The 16553-nt window shown below is 33.1% G+C and overlaps 1 protein-coding gene across 1 annotated transcript; it reads right to left on the reverse strand.

The window, feature by feature from the left end:
- Positions 1–4098: 4098 nt before the first annotated feature.
- LOC143617502 (cellulose synthase A catalytic subunit 5 [UDP-forming]-like) lies at positions 4099–13814 on the reverse strand. Its single transcript, XM_077090039.1, has 14 exons — positions 13342–13814; positions 11553–11748; positions 11272–11468; positions 10997–11105; positions 10736–10913; positions 9513–9779; positions 8336–8681; positions 7747–7884; positions 7515–7640; positions 7205–7417; positions 6833–7118; positions 6541–6737; positions 5586–5936; positions 4099–4832 (listed from the first exon to the last, which is right to left on the reverse strand). The coding sequence occupies exons 1-14, from the start codon at positions 13420–13422 to the stop codon at positions 4251–4253; spliced, it is 3267 nt and encodes a 1088-aa protein (XP_076946154.1). The 5' UTR covers positions 13423–13814; the 3' UTR covers positions 4099–4250.
- Between the last annotated feature and the right edge of the window lie 2739 nt (positions 13815–16553).

Genomic DNA, 16553 nt, shown 5'->3' on the forward strand with positions numbered 1-16553 from the left:
GGAAATGGGGCAAGCTGGGATAGGCTAACCGTTGGTTATATAGTAGAATGCATAGAAGGTTGAAGGTGATGGGTCGACGTATCATTGGCGGCATCTACGGGATTTTGGTGGATTTGATTCCTTTGTTTTTGTTTCTTTCTCCCAATTGCACACATGTACGATGTACATCAGTATCAACAACTAACTTTATATTACCCATATTAGCAAGCAGCTAGAAGAAAAAAAAAAGAAAATTACATTACCAAATATGGGTTTTTTTCTAACCAATCAACGAAACATATTCTAGCTTTAGGATAACTACTTGAATACCATAGAAATGAACAATGAAACAATATCATCAAAGATAGAATCACGTTCTTTTGGCTTGTAGTGAAGATCATGTCATTTCTATGCTTCCAAATCACCCACCAAGTAGTCATGAGAATAACACCATCATAAAAATGAACAATTAACAATATCAACAAAAATAGAATCACGTTTTTTGGGCTTGTAGTGAATATCATGTCGTTTCTATGCTTCCAAATCACTCACCATGTAGTCATAAGAATAACATGCATATTCATTTCTATACTAATGGTAATAATATCGATCCAAAAAACCAAATATGAAGCAACCAAAGATGAAGGAAAAGATACCTCAAGCCAAACGAGCCACCACATTCCAAATCTGAACATTCTCATTGCAATCTCCAAACATATGCTTAGTCGTCTCAGCGTGTCTTGAGAAAAACGATATGAAATTGAAGGAATGCTCAAATCATGATTACATAAATTTATCTTCACAGACCCTCCATGCTAAAATATTAACTTTCTTAGGCAGCATCCGTTCCACATAGTCCAAGAGGACGTACAAGCCAATCACATTTCTAACTGATATAGCATATAACTGAAAATTACTTTTCTAACTCCAATTCACAGTTCCAACTATCTGGCTCTTTATTTTAACTAACCCTTAGTAAACAATTTATATCATTCCTAACCTAAATAAACAAGAAAATTTTTACTAAGGAGATGATCATGTAACCAATATTCCATCCAAAACAACGTAGAACTACTGTTTCCTACCTTTCTCCGAACTGTAGACATGGAGAATAATATCTTTGGAGTGAACATTTAATGATTTAACAATACGATTCCAAACTCTACTTCCACTAGCAACTTTTGAACCATCCCTAAACCAGCTTGGTCCATGTGGATGGATATTATTGCTTTAGCCTAGTAAATTCGAATTATTGACGAGCCTTAGCGCCATTTTTGAAGTAACTCGTAATTAAAACTTTCCAAACTTCCTATTCCCAACTCTCCTTTTGCTTTAAAAGCCATCACTAAATCCCATTTCACCCGCGGAATCTTTTGACCATTACCATTGCCTTCCCAAAAGAAATTTGACTGCAACGATTTCAACTTAATTTTTTATCTTCACGCGCATTAAGATTAAAGACATAATATAAATACCTAAAGATCCCAAAACTTAAACCAGTATCGATATACCTCTGATAGACAACATTTTTTCTTTCCAACAAATAATCTCTTTTGATATATTTCAATATTATTTATCTGCTTAAATTTTTTATGTTTTCGATAAATAAAAATTTGAACATGCATAAATAAAAACAAAAACAAAACTATTGTGGACGTATAATTAGGTAAACGGGTGTATATTATCAGGTAATTGAGTTAGGTAAACAAAGTATATCACATGTGAAAAACATCAATGCCCGCTAGTGTTTACAACCAATCACATAACACCACATGTCGGGTTAACCCTTATATAATAGAACATTGGCAGACCCCTGTATTTGAGCCAGTGCCATAAACAAAGAGTCTTACACAATTCTCCCTGTCGTTTCCAATGGTAAAGTTTTCTTTATATTAAAATCACAACTAAAGAGTATTGAAAACTGAATCAATACTCAAGAACATACCTTATTTAGAAACAATATTAATTATACCAAAATGACTAAACTTTATGTTCTTTATGGGATTATCCAGATTGATTCGTCATTCTTGAAGTCTATCCCACAAAAATAACCCAAATTCGAAATAATTAATAATGATCAAATTAAAAAAACAAACACACACTTTCCAAAATCACTCATCAAGTTCCAACCGTTTTTTATCTACACACGTTCACTGATAAACATTCATTTCCATCATCTATTTCGTGTCTACTCTTTGGTTTTCGTATCTTCAATCACAATCCAACCCACAAACTTCTAAAACAATCCTGCCTCGGTCTAAAAACGGGTTGATCCGGACCCACAAAAGCGAGAAAATCGATTCCAACAAAATAGACCACACAATGAGAATAGTTGGAACATTGTTTTGTTTCCCCATCATACCTTTAAGGAAAGGGTAAAGATGCAAAATCTACCATATACCGAAAAATAGTCTCCCGAAAAGCGGGCCCCACGACTCATACCCGTTGCTAATGGCATCAGATATACCCTAATGATTAAAAAGGGTTAACAGCCAGAGTAATAGTGGTCCATTTGAATAAATAAAACTCGGAAAATTCGCCATCGTCACCGGCGTTTGATGTAACGGATGGCGCAAAGTGTTTAATGAATGGCCATATGTGTTTGAAGGACGGTGCACAATGCCCTTTAAATGTCGATTCGAATGTTGTTGAGTACGAGGTTATTATTCACCATGCAGCTATTTTGGTGGCGTTTTTGTGGTTATTTGGATTATATTGTACTTCTATTATGATAATTCAAGTGGAGTCCAACATAATCATCTAGCCGTGAGGCTTTTACATGTATTATGCATGCTATGGCACTGCGATATTGGCATTAGCAATTACATTTACTACTCTATGCTTTCCCGGACACTATACCGTTGAGATGGTAATCGGGCTTAGCGTTTTAGGTTTGCTTCTTGTGGTTGAAATTGTAGCAATTCAATGAATATGGTTGTTTGTTTAACATTTCAGTGAGGAACAGAGTTGCTTATATTGCGTTGCTTTTATTTTTCAGAAATTTACCTAGTTAATTTTGAAACTTTTATCATTAGTTAAACTTTCTAAGATGGGTATTGTAACTAAAGAATTGTCAAGTGACTTTTGTTTTCTTTTTCATATTATTGACCGAAAAATTTATGAAATTTTAAAGTTGCTAAAAGTGTTTTTTTTTGTGCAAGATGTTTCATTGGCGTTTAGTTTTTAAAGCTTATATGTTGTTCACCACACAGTATTGAATTGTTTTACTATTAAGTCTATGTATTTATATGGAATGTAAATCTAATCTCATATGGAAAAAATGTAGGAATGAAATTCCATATTTTCACACTTTATAAAGATTTGTAATGCAATATATTGATCAATTTTATTTTTGACAAATTTTATGGAATGTAAATTATTTAATCTTTTTTTATGAATATGATATTACCATATAAAAGTAAAAAAAAATAATAGAGTTTTTATATATTGTGTTATAGGCTCTGATCATTTGTTTTTCAGCGGGGTTTTTTATACATTGTGTAGGTTGCCCGTAAACGAACCTAATAAAGCCTTGTTCATTATGTCCTGTAGCAATTCGATTTCCAATAATAATAATAATAATAATAATAATAATAATAATAATAATAATAATAAACGAGCCAAGCTTGAGTTTCATATAACAAGTCAAAACAAGCCTTGTTCATTGTGTCCTGTAACAATTCGATTTCCAATAATAATAATAATAATCAACGAGCCAAGCTTGAGTTTCATATAACAAGTCAAAACGAGCCTTGTTCATTGTGTCCTGTAACAATTAAACAATTAAAACGGTGCATAAATTTAAAAATAATAAACAAGCCAAGCTCGAGTTTGAAATAACGATTCACGAGCCGAAATCAAGCTTTCATAAGTCAAAACAAGTCATAAGCTTAAGTTCAGGTCTGGCTCGTTTACACCAATAAATAAACTCGTAAGCTTAATGACCTGAAATAACAACTAAAGATTAACGAAAACTTAATCAAGACTCAAGAACAAACATGCCTTATTAAGAAATAACAATATTAAATTATACCAAAATGACTAAACTTTATGTTCTTCCTAGGGATTATACAGACATATTCATCATTTTTGAAGTCTATCCCACAAAAATTACCCAAATTCAAAAGAATCAATAATGATCAAATTTAAAAAAAAAACAACTTTTCAAAATCACTCATCAGGCTCCAACCCTTTTTTATCTACACACATTCACTGATAAAACATTTCATTTTCATCATATGTTTCGTGTCTACTCTTCGGTTACCATATCCTCAGTCACAATCCAACCCGCAAACTTCTAAAACAATCCCACCTCGGTCCAAAAACGGGTTGATTCGGACCCACAAAAGCGAGAAAATCGATGCCAACAAAATAGACCACACAATGAGAATAGTCGGAACACTGTTTTGTTTCCCCATCATACCTTTAAGGAAAGGGTAAAGATGTAAAATCACCCATATAGCAAAAAACAGTCTCCCGAATAGCGGGCCCCACGACTCGTACCCGTTGCTAATGGCATCGGATATACCCACAATCACACCGATTATGTTGATGATTAAAAGGGTTAATGGCGGGAGTAATAAAGTGGTCCATTTGAATAAATAAAGCTCTGAAAAGTCACCGTCGTCACCGGCTTTTGATGTGACGGTAAAGTTTGTGTTGACTCCGGCTAAGACTTTTAGGAGACCTTGGAAGAGCGCGAAAAGATGAGACGAAACGCCACCAATAACCCAAAACTGCTCGTTTCTCCATAGATCGTCGATCCCGACACCTCCCCATTGGATTTCTAAAATACTTGTAACCGCAATCGACAAAAACATGAGCATGAAGAGAATGCTTGCGTAATTACTAATCTGTAAACAACATAATAATCTCGTCAGCATTCGCGAGTTTAATCCTAACGGGCCAAAAGCTTAAAATAAAAAATGTAAACCAAAAAGAAAAATTAAATCATTTTCTTAAAAGGACTAAGATTATTACTACTTACATACTAAAGCTTCTGCACCCCAAAAACCGACCTGGACCAGACCCGAATGGGTTCGGACAAAACAGGCCATTTTAAAAAAAACATCAATTTGATCGGGTCAAAACGGACTATAACGAAAAGAACTTTAATTTTTATAGAGTAAACTGCGCTTTTCATCCATGTGGGTTGTCAAAATCTGCGGTTTTAGTCCAATAGTTTCAAATTTGCGATTTTCGTCCCTGTGGTTTCATTTCACTTGCAATTAAACCCGAATTCATTAACTCCGTTAAGTATGGTCATTAAACCCATCAGCGTACCCTCCACGTGAGGGGCAGTTTTGTCCTTTTTACCCCAAATATACCCAAGCCCCTCACGTGAGGGGGGCTTGCAAATTACAACTGGCGTTTATTTGGGGAGAAAAAGGACAAAAATGTCCCTCACGTGAGGGGCACGCTGATGGTTTTAACTTCCAAACTTAACGGGGTTAATGAATTCGGGTTTAATTGCAAGTGAAATGAAACCACAGGGACGAAGATCGCAAATTTGAAACTATTAGACTAAAACCGCCAATTTGGACAAACCACAGGGACAAAAACCGCAGTTCACTTTTATATATAAAAATATCAAAACTTTTTCTTACCTCGGGGACAATAAACTTCCCGGTGAGAAGACATATGGCCGGAAGTGTACAATAAGCAAGCAACGGGACAGATGTCAATGGATAAACAACCGAGTTTATATATGAAAACCGTTCCAACGGTTTCAAACCGCACCCATAACCATACCAAATCGGGCAATGTTTGCTAAACAAGATTTCAACTGACCCAAGGGCCCACCGAAGAACTTGGTGAAGACGATCCGAAAGATTAATAGGAGCCGAACCCTTAAATGCGGGCCTCTTTGGAATGCAATAAACCGATCTCCACCCGTGACAATGCATCTTGAAGCCCGTTAAGATATCCTCTGTAACCGAACCATAAATCCATCCAACCTATTTTTTCAAATAACAATTAGTTATTCATAATTTCATAATTCATATCATAAATGACATAGCTGATATTATATCTACAGACAAACCGAACGTTCAGTGAACTGTTTGGCTGAATGTACGTTTATTTAATTAATGAAGGATCATGAACAAATGTTTTTGTTTATTTAGTTTAACAAACGGAACATGAACACACGTCTCGTTCATTTACATTCGTTCAACTAAATTTGTTTAGGTTTGTTAGTTTGCGTTTGTTTAAGTTCGCTCTTTTAAGTTATTAATATATTTATCCAAAAGTTTTATGCCCAACACATTGTTGGTGAACCGTCCGTTTACATTGTTAATGAATGAATACGAACACACTCATTTTTTTAACGAACGAACACAAAAAAGATAACCCCGTTCGTTTAGTTCGTGTCCAATCGTTTCTTCGGTTAAACTTAACCGAACAAACACGAACATACTCCGTTCGTGTTCGTTTACAGACCTAGCTAATATTGTGGGTCCCATTTTATTCTCCTAGTACATAAATATGACCCACAATACGAAAATGACCAATGAACTAAACAGCTTAAAAATTTAACTTATTCTTGTTTATTTCACATACCTCTTTTCCCCATTCGGTTTTATCTTCATAACCACAACTTATAACATGAATGGCTTCTTTCAACAGTGACGCTGACGTGGCACCCGGAGGAACACCCCCATCTTCCAAAAGTGTTGAAGCAATAAACACAGGAGATTGACCGAATTTTTTCTCAAACTTTATTTGAGGCATAAGTGATGACTTTTCACTATCTATTCCTACAAAAACGAATATTTTTTTAAATATTATATTTTACACTACAAAAATAAAAAGATACGAAATTCGGGTACCCTTTATAAAACATTACACTTACCTTCAATTCCTTCTTCGATATTCTCTAGCGCGTGTACTTGTTTGGGGGGGTCTTTGTTCTTCTTGCCTCGTGTTGACTTTTCCTTTTTATCCTTTGACTTTCCTTTGGCTTTCTTCTTTCTTGATGAACAACAACATAACAACCATTTAGGCAAGCAATTGCACGTTTTTCCGGGTGCTTTTTTCTTAGGCGGGGCATCGTAACCGTACAAAGCTTGTCTCCTAAACACGCAACCCGTTCCAACATATATCGGCCCTTGAATCCCATCAAGACCTTTCATATTGATCTAAACACAAAACAAAAATAAAAATTATTACTTCTTACAAAGATAGACTTAAAAAAGTCAAATACTTCGGTCCCATCAAATCTTACATCGAAGAACACAATATTGCGATTTGAGTATCGATCGTGACGATCGATCCCGTCAAATCTTTGAGGAAATTGGACATAACAAATCTTCTTTCCGGATGTGGGGTCCATCAAGAAACACATAGATTCTCTTAGTGCTTTACTGTTGTTTATGTAGTGATCACAATCGACATTTAGCATATAAGGTGCGTTTGAAATGACGGCCGACACTCGAATCTTCAAAAAGAACACAAAAGTTAGAAGCTTTACGTGAAAATGTATTTAAAAATGTAAAAACACAAAATAAATAACAAAAATCAAGAAAAATTCATACCAAAGCATTCATGGCACCGGCTTTCTTGTGGTGATCAAATCCGGGCCTCTTTTCACGAGAAACATAAACGAGACGCGGTAACTCGTTTCCTTCTATGTCATGGACACCATTATTTCCAAGAAAAACCTATTTCCATAAAATATATAAATAACAATAATAATAAGTTAAAAAACATTATTAATATTAATTTATATTAAAATCATTCCAAAAGGTTGGGAAATTATATTATTACCTGAATCATTCCGGGATGATCCCTAACATCATTTCCGGGCCATGGAGTACCGTCTTGCATTGTCCATCCTTCTTCTGGAACCTTCTGTGCCATTGTTACGAGCCCGTTTATTCTTACCTTAAAATCTTCATATTCTCTCTGTATTTCAATAAGTTTCAATGAGTTTATGATAAGTACATTGCAATCACCAAAGCAAGAAAAAAGCGTCTTAAATAGTCAACCTTTTGACCAAGTATTTGACTTTCCGTTACAAAGATGCAAAAGAATGATCAAATTCTAAAAAAATGGTACTTTTTGTACATACATTGCCTCAACTTCATCAAAAATGGTTTTTTAATCATATCTTAAAATCTTTATATTCCCTCTGTCCATCACCAAAAAAAATAAAATAAAATAAAAAACACCAAAACGGTTAACCTTTTGACCAAGTATTTGACTTTCCGTTACAAAGATGCAAAAGAATGATCAAATTGGACGAAAAATGGTCTTTTATGTGCATGCAAGAAAATGTAGTTTTTAATTTCTATTTTTGCAAGTCAATCAATATAAAGTCAATATCTTTGACCAAAAAAGTTAAATATATTCTTACTTTCATGGCACGGCGTTCACGGACAAACGAGGGGTGTACTTTATCTTTAAGATAATCAACTTTTTCAGCAAAATACCACTCGGGAGCTCGCGGTTCAATGTTAAACTTCTTGCAAAACGGGACCCACTTTCGTGCGAATTCAGATGTTTCTGAGAGCGCTTCAAATGTAAGCATGGCAGCACCATCATCAGAGACGTAGCAAGCCACCTTGTCCACCGGATAATCCACCGCCAGGATTGATAGCACCGTGTTGGCGGTAATTAGTGGCGGTTCTTTCATGGGGTCCACCGTACTCACAAAAACGTCTACCGGAGCTAATTCAGATGGTTTTCCCTCTTTTTCATACCTGTTACATATTTTTTTAATAAATTTAATCTACAAAACAGATACATAAGTAAAAGTGGCAAATGGGTGGGCCGGGCCGGGTTAGACCGCACCACAAATAATTTGGGTCTTTTCTTTTGTTGATATTAAAAAATAGTTACGGTTTTAAATCCGGTTAAAAACTGTAAAGGCTATATTTTTACAATGGTAAACCAGTTTTTCGATATAAAATGATTTAGTAGATTTTAAGTATTTTTTTAGACATTTTAGATGACTTTTAAACTTTTAATCCGCTCAATTCATTGAACTTATTCTTTTAAAATTGTTCATTTGATCCGTTAAATAATATCTAATGTTTAAGAACTCTAAAAAAGTTAAGAACTCTTAGGAACCCTTAACAACCAAACATTTTTTTATTTTTTTTATATATTAACATTATTTAAGAGTAGTTTTATCATATGTTATATAAAAAAAAATTATTACATATATTAAATACAAGTTTACATATATGTAAAATTTATGTACTAACAAATTTACATAGGTGTAAAACAAAACATAGATATGTATAAAAACTATTTTTCAAAATTGTAATCGTAAATATAGATATAAAAAATGATAAAACTACTCTCAAATAACATTAACATACAAAAAATTTTATAAAAAAAGTTAGCTTTCAAGGATTCCTTGAGGTTCTTAAATAATTTAACAGTTCTGTAATGATATATATATATATATTCAATGATCACTAATAATTTAACTGCAAATACCTTTAGCTATTTCCTTTAGTAGTATTTAAAATTTTAGCTATTTGACCGTAAAAGAAAATGATTAAGTTGGGAGGGGACCCACATACCTTAGTGACAATCGGTCCAAGTACGTTTCACGTTCAATCGGGAACCATTTTGGGAACTGGTCAAAAATCCATGATACCGCAAACCAAATCTCACAAATAACCGATATGAGCCACAAGGCGTATGCATCGTTAACGGGGTGTAGGATTCTATAGTGGAAAAAGAGACCGAGGATCACCATACGAATCAATATCACCATTCGGTATGGATTTATCTTGCTTGAAGGAATCGGTAACTTTCTTGAAAGTGGTTGCCTTCCCTCATCCATCCTATGCATATATAACATATAATAAGTTTCCATAGATTTAGATAAATGGCATCCTACTAAAAGCTTGCAACTTTAATGCATATATACACACACATACACATACATACATACACATATACATACATATATGTATGTATACATATATACGGAGTGAAGATTAAATGAGACAGTAAACATTCATGAGAAGCAAACTAATACACACACATACATACATACATGTATATATACATACATAATATATATATATATATATATATATATATATGTTTATACACACACACGTATAGATGCACATATATACGGAGTGAGGGTTAAATGAGACGGTATACATTAATGAGAAGCAAAACTAATACACACACATACATATACATGCATATACATGTATATATACATATACACACACACGCATATAGACGCACATATATATGGAGTGAGGATTAAATGAGAAAGTAAGCATTCATGAGAAGCAAACCAACTCATCAATCTTGTAACATTATTCATAACTTTACAATTTACAAATTTGCTCAAATATGTAATCATGTGAATCAAAGTTAAAACAAATTAGTGAATCAATTTGCTTCACATGTTTATAACTTGATCGTAAGCCCGTATATACATATGCATATGTATTGTGGGCCCCTAAACTTTATTCAAACATTTGACTCGGGCCACAATTTACTTTTAAGTTTTTAGCTCAAATAAAATACCATTTCAAAATCATAAAGAACAAAATCTTGGACGATAACATAATAATTTGTAATCATATCAATCAACACACGTGTCACAAAGTTGCATTGTCGTGAGATAGGAAGAATCTAACAACTTATTAAACGCAATGATCATGAAGTCGCTTTCAGCTAAAGCAACTTGTTTTTTAAACGAATCTAACAAAACGTGAGAGGATTAAATTAATGAGCACTAGTTATAACAAAACCATATTGAAAAAAATGCACTTACTTTGGCATATCGGGATCATCGACATCTCCATCATTATGACCACCATCACCTTGATGCTTAACCATTTGTAGTTTATCATTTTGCCTTCTTCTCCATTCCTCCATTCTATCTTTCCATGCAACGGTTCCATACCCATAAACCGCCAAGTCTTTCTTAGGATCCATGGGTCGAGGTGGCACTAAAAAGTACAAATCCAACGATACACATATAAATATTAATCCAAAAATTGAAACTTTATACTAGCATAAGCCAAATACTTACAAGAAACCGTGGAAGCAGTGTCAGAAAATGGCATGGGATGAACACGCTTTGCCCGGTTCATAAATGGTGGGACGATTAAAGCATGCTTGTCAGCCGATATCCCATCGTCCTACAAATAAACAAACATGGTCATATTAACCAACAAAAAAACTCAAAAATTTTTGACTTTAACCATATACATAAAAATCATAAATCTTGATTTGACCAATGACCCGACCCTATAACAGTTTTTGTATTACAAAGAAAATAATGCCATTATATTAATAGTTTAATACCTCTTGACCATAAGTAAGAAGAGGGATCTCGGGCTTTAGAGTGGCGCCATCCACCTCAGAACCGGCATTATATGGGCCCCGTCCCATATTATGGTGTGAAGAAAGAACCGACTCGGGAACACCGTTTGTAACATCAAACTCATGGTCCAAATCATCAAATCCTTCTTCATCTTCATCGCCGTCAACTCGTGGACTCCCTAACCACGATCCAACTTATTAATCACACAAAATCTTGAAATTTGACTAAAATTTGACCATAAAGAGAGTTTTTTTTTTTTTACCTTTGATTCGTTTAAACCGAGTTTTGCATTGAGGGCAAGATTGGTTACCCTCTCGTCTTTCGTATTCGTAGCAAGGTCTACATATTGGAAAAGCACATTCGTTGCAAGCGACAAATGGCTCACCGTCAACTGTTATTTCGATTTCGTCGCCACAAATCTGACAGATCTGCCCGCTTAATTCTTTTACAGATGTCACCTGTTTAAAGAAATTAAAATCAATTTCAGATCAAGATATCAAATACCATTTAATAAGTTTTCACCTAAAGTCAACTAAGGCCATAGATCCCATATTAATGGAGCTTCAACCAAGCAAAGTGACAACCTTTATTAAAATACACATCAAATTTAACATATGTGCAGTGTTTTTTATCGAAAAGGGTAAATTTTTTTAACATTATTCGTCCCACCGACAGTAATAAATACAAAAAGAAAGGTGTAATTGACTGCAGAAACTTGAAACCAAGAATCTCAAATGCACAAATTTCAGTTAAATTCAAGATTTTGCAAATCAAGCAACATAATTGAATCAAGATGTGAATCAAGCAATCCCAAATGCACAAGTTTCAGCTTAAATTCAAGATTTTGCAAATAAAGTTACAAAAAATAATCAAGATTTGAAGCTAGTCAACATTCAAATGCTTAAATTTCGGTTTAAAAATTCAAGATTTTGCAAATCAAGCAACAAAATTGAATCAAGATTTCAAAACCAGTCATACCCAATGCCCAAATTCCAGCTTAAATTCAAGATTTAAAACAAGTCAACATCCAAATACTCAAATTCCAGCTTAACAATTCAAGATTTTGCAAATCAAGCAACAAAACTGAATCAATATTCAAAACCAATCATACCCAATGCACAACTTTCAGCTTAAATTCAAGATTTTGCAAATCAAGCAGCAAACTTTATTCAAGATTTAAATTCCAATTGCACAAACTTCAGCTTAAACTCAAGATTTAACAAAAATGTATCAAGATTTGAAACTAGTCAACATCCAAATTCACAAATTTCAGCTTAAATTCAAGATATTACAAATCAAGCAACAAAATTGAATCAAGATTTCAAAACCAACAATCCCAAATGCACAAATTTCAGCTTAACAATTCAAGATTTTGCAAATCAAGCAACAAAACTGAATCAAAAATTCAAGATTTAAAACCAATCATACCCAATGCACAAACTTCAGCTTAAATTCAAGATTTTGCAAATCAAGCAGCAAACTTTAATCAAGATTTAAATCCCAATTGCACAAATTTCAGCTTAAAAATCCAAGATTGTACAACACTGCAACCCAATGCACGAAAAACAGCTTAAAAATCCAAGATTTTGCAAATCAAGCAGCAAAATTTAATCAAGATTTGAAACTAGTCAACATCCAAATGCACTAACTTCACCTTAAAAATCCAAGATTTTCCAAATTAATCAACAAAAATGAATCAAGATTTCAAAACCAACAATCCCAATTGCACAAATTCCAGCTTAAATTCAAGATTTAACAAAATTGAATCAAGATTTAAAACAAGTCAACATCCCAAACACACAAATTTCAGCTTAAATTCAAGATTTTGCAAATCAAGCAACAAAACTGAATCAAGATTTGAATCCCAATTGCACAAATTTCAGCTTAAATTCAAGATTTAACAAAACTGAATCAAGATTTAGAACAAGTCAACATCCCAAATACACAAATTTCAGCTTAAATTCAAGATTTCCAAATCAAGCAACAAAATGAATCAAGAATCAAATCCCACTTCAGATAAACAAAGATTAATATTATGGAATCAAACTTACTCTTCCAACTTCATCAGCATTGATTAGAACAAACTCATTCCTATTATGTGAACCTGCTACAAGCCTGCCTTTGGTATCCATTAAACCTCAAATCCACACACACACTAACTTAACACTTAAAACACCTTCAAGCAACACACACTTGAGAGATACCCATCAAGAAAGTAGAGGGCTTTCTCTCTCTAAAACTAAAACAAACCACATTTATATATATATATCATATATGTATATATATAAATATATATAACCCACAAAAGATTTTAATAAAATAATAATCAATTGGTAGGTTTGATTCCTTTCTTGATTGAGATATTAAGAACCCAGTTGGGAAATTAATTATTTTATTTAAAAATATTTTAAAAAATTAAAAAATATTAAAAAAATGTTGAAAAAATGTTTAAAAATGTTAAAAATCAAGGCTTTAAAATGGGGTTTGTGTTGAATAATTTGTAGAGAGAGAAAGTGTAATAAAGAAGATGATGGTAGAGAGAGAAAGTAAGTAAAAGAGTTAAAGAGTATGAGTTGTAATATAAGATGAAAGTGGGACCCACCGTGTACGGTGGTTCTTGGAGGTCCGACGAGGGGCAAAATGGTAATTTGGATATGGGTTTTTTTTATTTTTTATAAAAATGAAGACCCTTTGAGATTTAATGTCGGTGGTATTAAAAAATATGATAAAGATTGGATCTTGAAGTGGTGTACGGTGGTTCTCCGGCGCCGGCGACGGTAGTGGCACGGCGGCGGAGTGGTGGGGCGGTGGGGTTAGGTTATAATTTACACACACATAACATAAAGATTTATTTATTTAATTTATTTATTATTTATATGTATACATAATAAATGATGTATGTATAGGTTTAAACAGACATTACACGTAAGAGTTAGAGCTTAAGACACAATTGGGTCACGTGCAATCATGTGTTATTTTTAACGGTTAACTGAATCTTTTAAATGAGTTACTAGTTAAATTCATTGTATCGGGATGCACTCGCTTTCGATCCAGGAGATACTCTCACCTAAGGCTAGCGTTTTAAATTTGTTAGGTGTTAGTCGAATTAGGGATTAGCGATTAACAGGGATTAATCGAATTGGAATCTGTATGTGAATTTTTAAATATAACATATATATTCTGAATTTTATATATAAAATTTTTAATTTTGACCGTTTTGGAAAAATGGAGATTAATCGGCTACAAATCGGTGGGGTATTGACTAGTGATTAATCGGGGATTAATCATTAATCGACGTCTAGTCAGGATTTTTGCAACATTGTCTAATAACAATTGGCCAAAGGCACGACATTGCGATGAGGTAAAACCCGTTCAGTTCAAGAATTTAACAAGTGGATGCAACCTAATGACCTAGTCTTACATCATCATCTGGTAACGTCAAACTTAAATAATAGAAGCAGGAATTGAAGCTAGATCACATGATTTTTGCGATCCATGTGTTTAGAGCTTATAAGACTATAAGTTCTTTTAAATTATTTACGCACACAATAATGCATCATAAACGCATGTACAGTGACACAGTGTAGTTATCATATGCACCGACCATGGTGACAAAATTTGTATTATTTAAAAATAATGTCTCTCACATTATTGTTACTCTAAATAAATTGATAATATCGATTTTGTGTTGACACCAAATCAAGTTCAAAGATTTATTGAGCTGCAATCTAATGGTATTATGGTGACACCTTTTTTTTTTTGGTTTTCTAGTATGATCTTGCATTAGAAATTTTTTTCAAAAATGATTACAATACATTGACAAATAAACATGGAAATAAGTTGTATAGCAATCATCCTCTTAGATAATAAAACTGATCCTACTTAAAAATAAGTTTTAGATTGCACAATACGTATAATATAACAAATAGTTTATTTTACTAAATGGATATTAAAAGTCAGAGACTATTTTCATTAACACGCTAAAAAAAGGATCCAATTATAATAGAGAGACAGGTAAATGGATAATAAGTTGCGCTGTCACCCCGATTAAAAATAAATCATCGGTTACCTACCAACCACAAAACTTTAACGTCGTAAAATAATTTATTGCGCTTTAAAAGTTATTTGATACGGGCGTTCTTGTATGTTGTACTTGTGTTGTGTGGTATATGGATTATCCACAGGTCTCTTTTGATATAAATCATAGTATTTATGAATGTTGTTCCTAGAAGTTGATGTTGAATGCCATTTATCATCATAAATTTATGAACATGTTACTGTTTGAGTATGAATTTGTTTGATCTTACAAGTCATGTATTTCTTAAAATCGATCTTTCAAAAAATTGGATGTTGTTACTAAAATATGGTGTTCATGTATGATACCGGGATTGCATAATACACACACACACATATATATATATATATAATTGGTCGAATGAGGCATAATTGAATTGAAATTGGTCGGAGCGTTAAATTTGAAGACAAATTTGGTTCAAAAAGGAGGAAGCTGAAGACGAGTTTGAGTTGAAATTGGTCGGAGGAGACGGATTTGGTTCAAACTTGGTCTTTCATGGATTTCAAATACGACGGATTTGGGTTTGAACTTGGGGGTTTTTGACAGTTTTTCTCCAAATTTGTTCGGGGTTGTCAGAATTCTTACACGTGACGGCATATTAGTGGATATTAAACCCATCGGCTCGATTTCAAATGTGTCGCCTCCAACGGGTTTTACATAGACATTTATGAAATATTTCAATAATTTATACCATTTAGGTTTCTTTCTCTAAAATAATTGGACTATTTTAGAAACTTTCCTATATTATAATCATATTTTATTTTAGGAACAAATCTATGTTATTACATGAAATTTAAGAATTACCTAAACGTTATAAAATGACTTATTAGATTTTGTAGTATATGTATTATCCACGTATCTTTTAACATCAATCTTCTTAGTATTTATGAATGTTGTTCCTATAGTTAATCTTGCATGTCATTTATTATAATTTACATATAACTACTCGTTGAGTTTGTAATAATTTCCTAAAGTTTGATCAACCTTACAAGTCATTTATCATTAAAGTTAATAAGTCCTACTACTTGTTACAACTCATATATAACAATGTTTATGTTGTTTAAAGTCATAAAGGTTGTAATTATCGTAGATAAGTATTTTTCAATTGAAAAGAAAAGTTAAAATAATTAATATTAGTCTACAAGGGTCAAATTCTTGTAATTATCAAGCTGCCTCGATCTTTTCTTT

The sequence above is a fragment of the Bidens hawaiensis genome, unplaced genomic scaffold (genome assembly GCF_021521415.1).
Source record: "Bidens hawaiensis isolate Kalapana, Puna unplaced genomic scaffold, B.hawaiensis_p1.1 tig00055114_1, whole genome shotgun sequence".
Taxonomy (NCBI): Eukaryota; Viridiplantae; Streptophyta; class Magnoliopsida; order Asterales; family Asteraceae; genus Bidens; species Bidens hawaiensis.

Excerpts from the sequence above, each read along its gene's own strand:
- LOC143617502 (XM_077090039.1), bottom strand. The coding sequence starts at position 13,422 with ATGGATACCAAAGGCAGGCTTGTAGCAGGTTCACATAATAGGAATGAG. Across the intron at positions 11,749-13,341 it reads ATGCTGATGAAGTTGGAAGA|GTGACATCTGTAAAAGAATT; the intron begins GTAAGTTTGATT and ends TTCTTTAAACAG. Across the intron at positions 7,119-7,204 it reads GCAATATTGTGTTCTTCGAT|ATCAATATGAAAGGTCTTGA; the intron begins GTAAGATTTGAT and ends TTTTGTGTTTAG.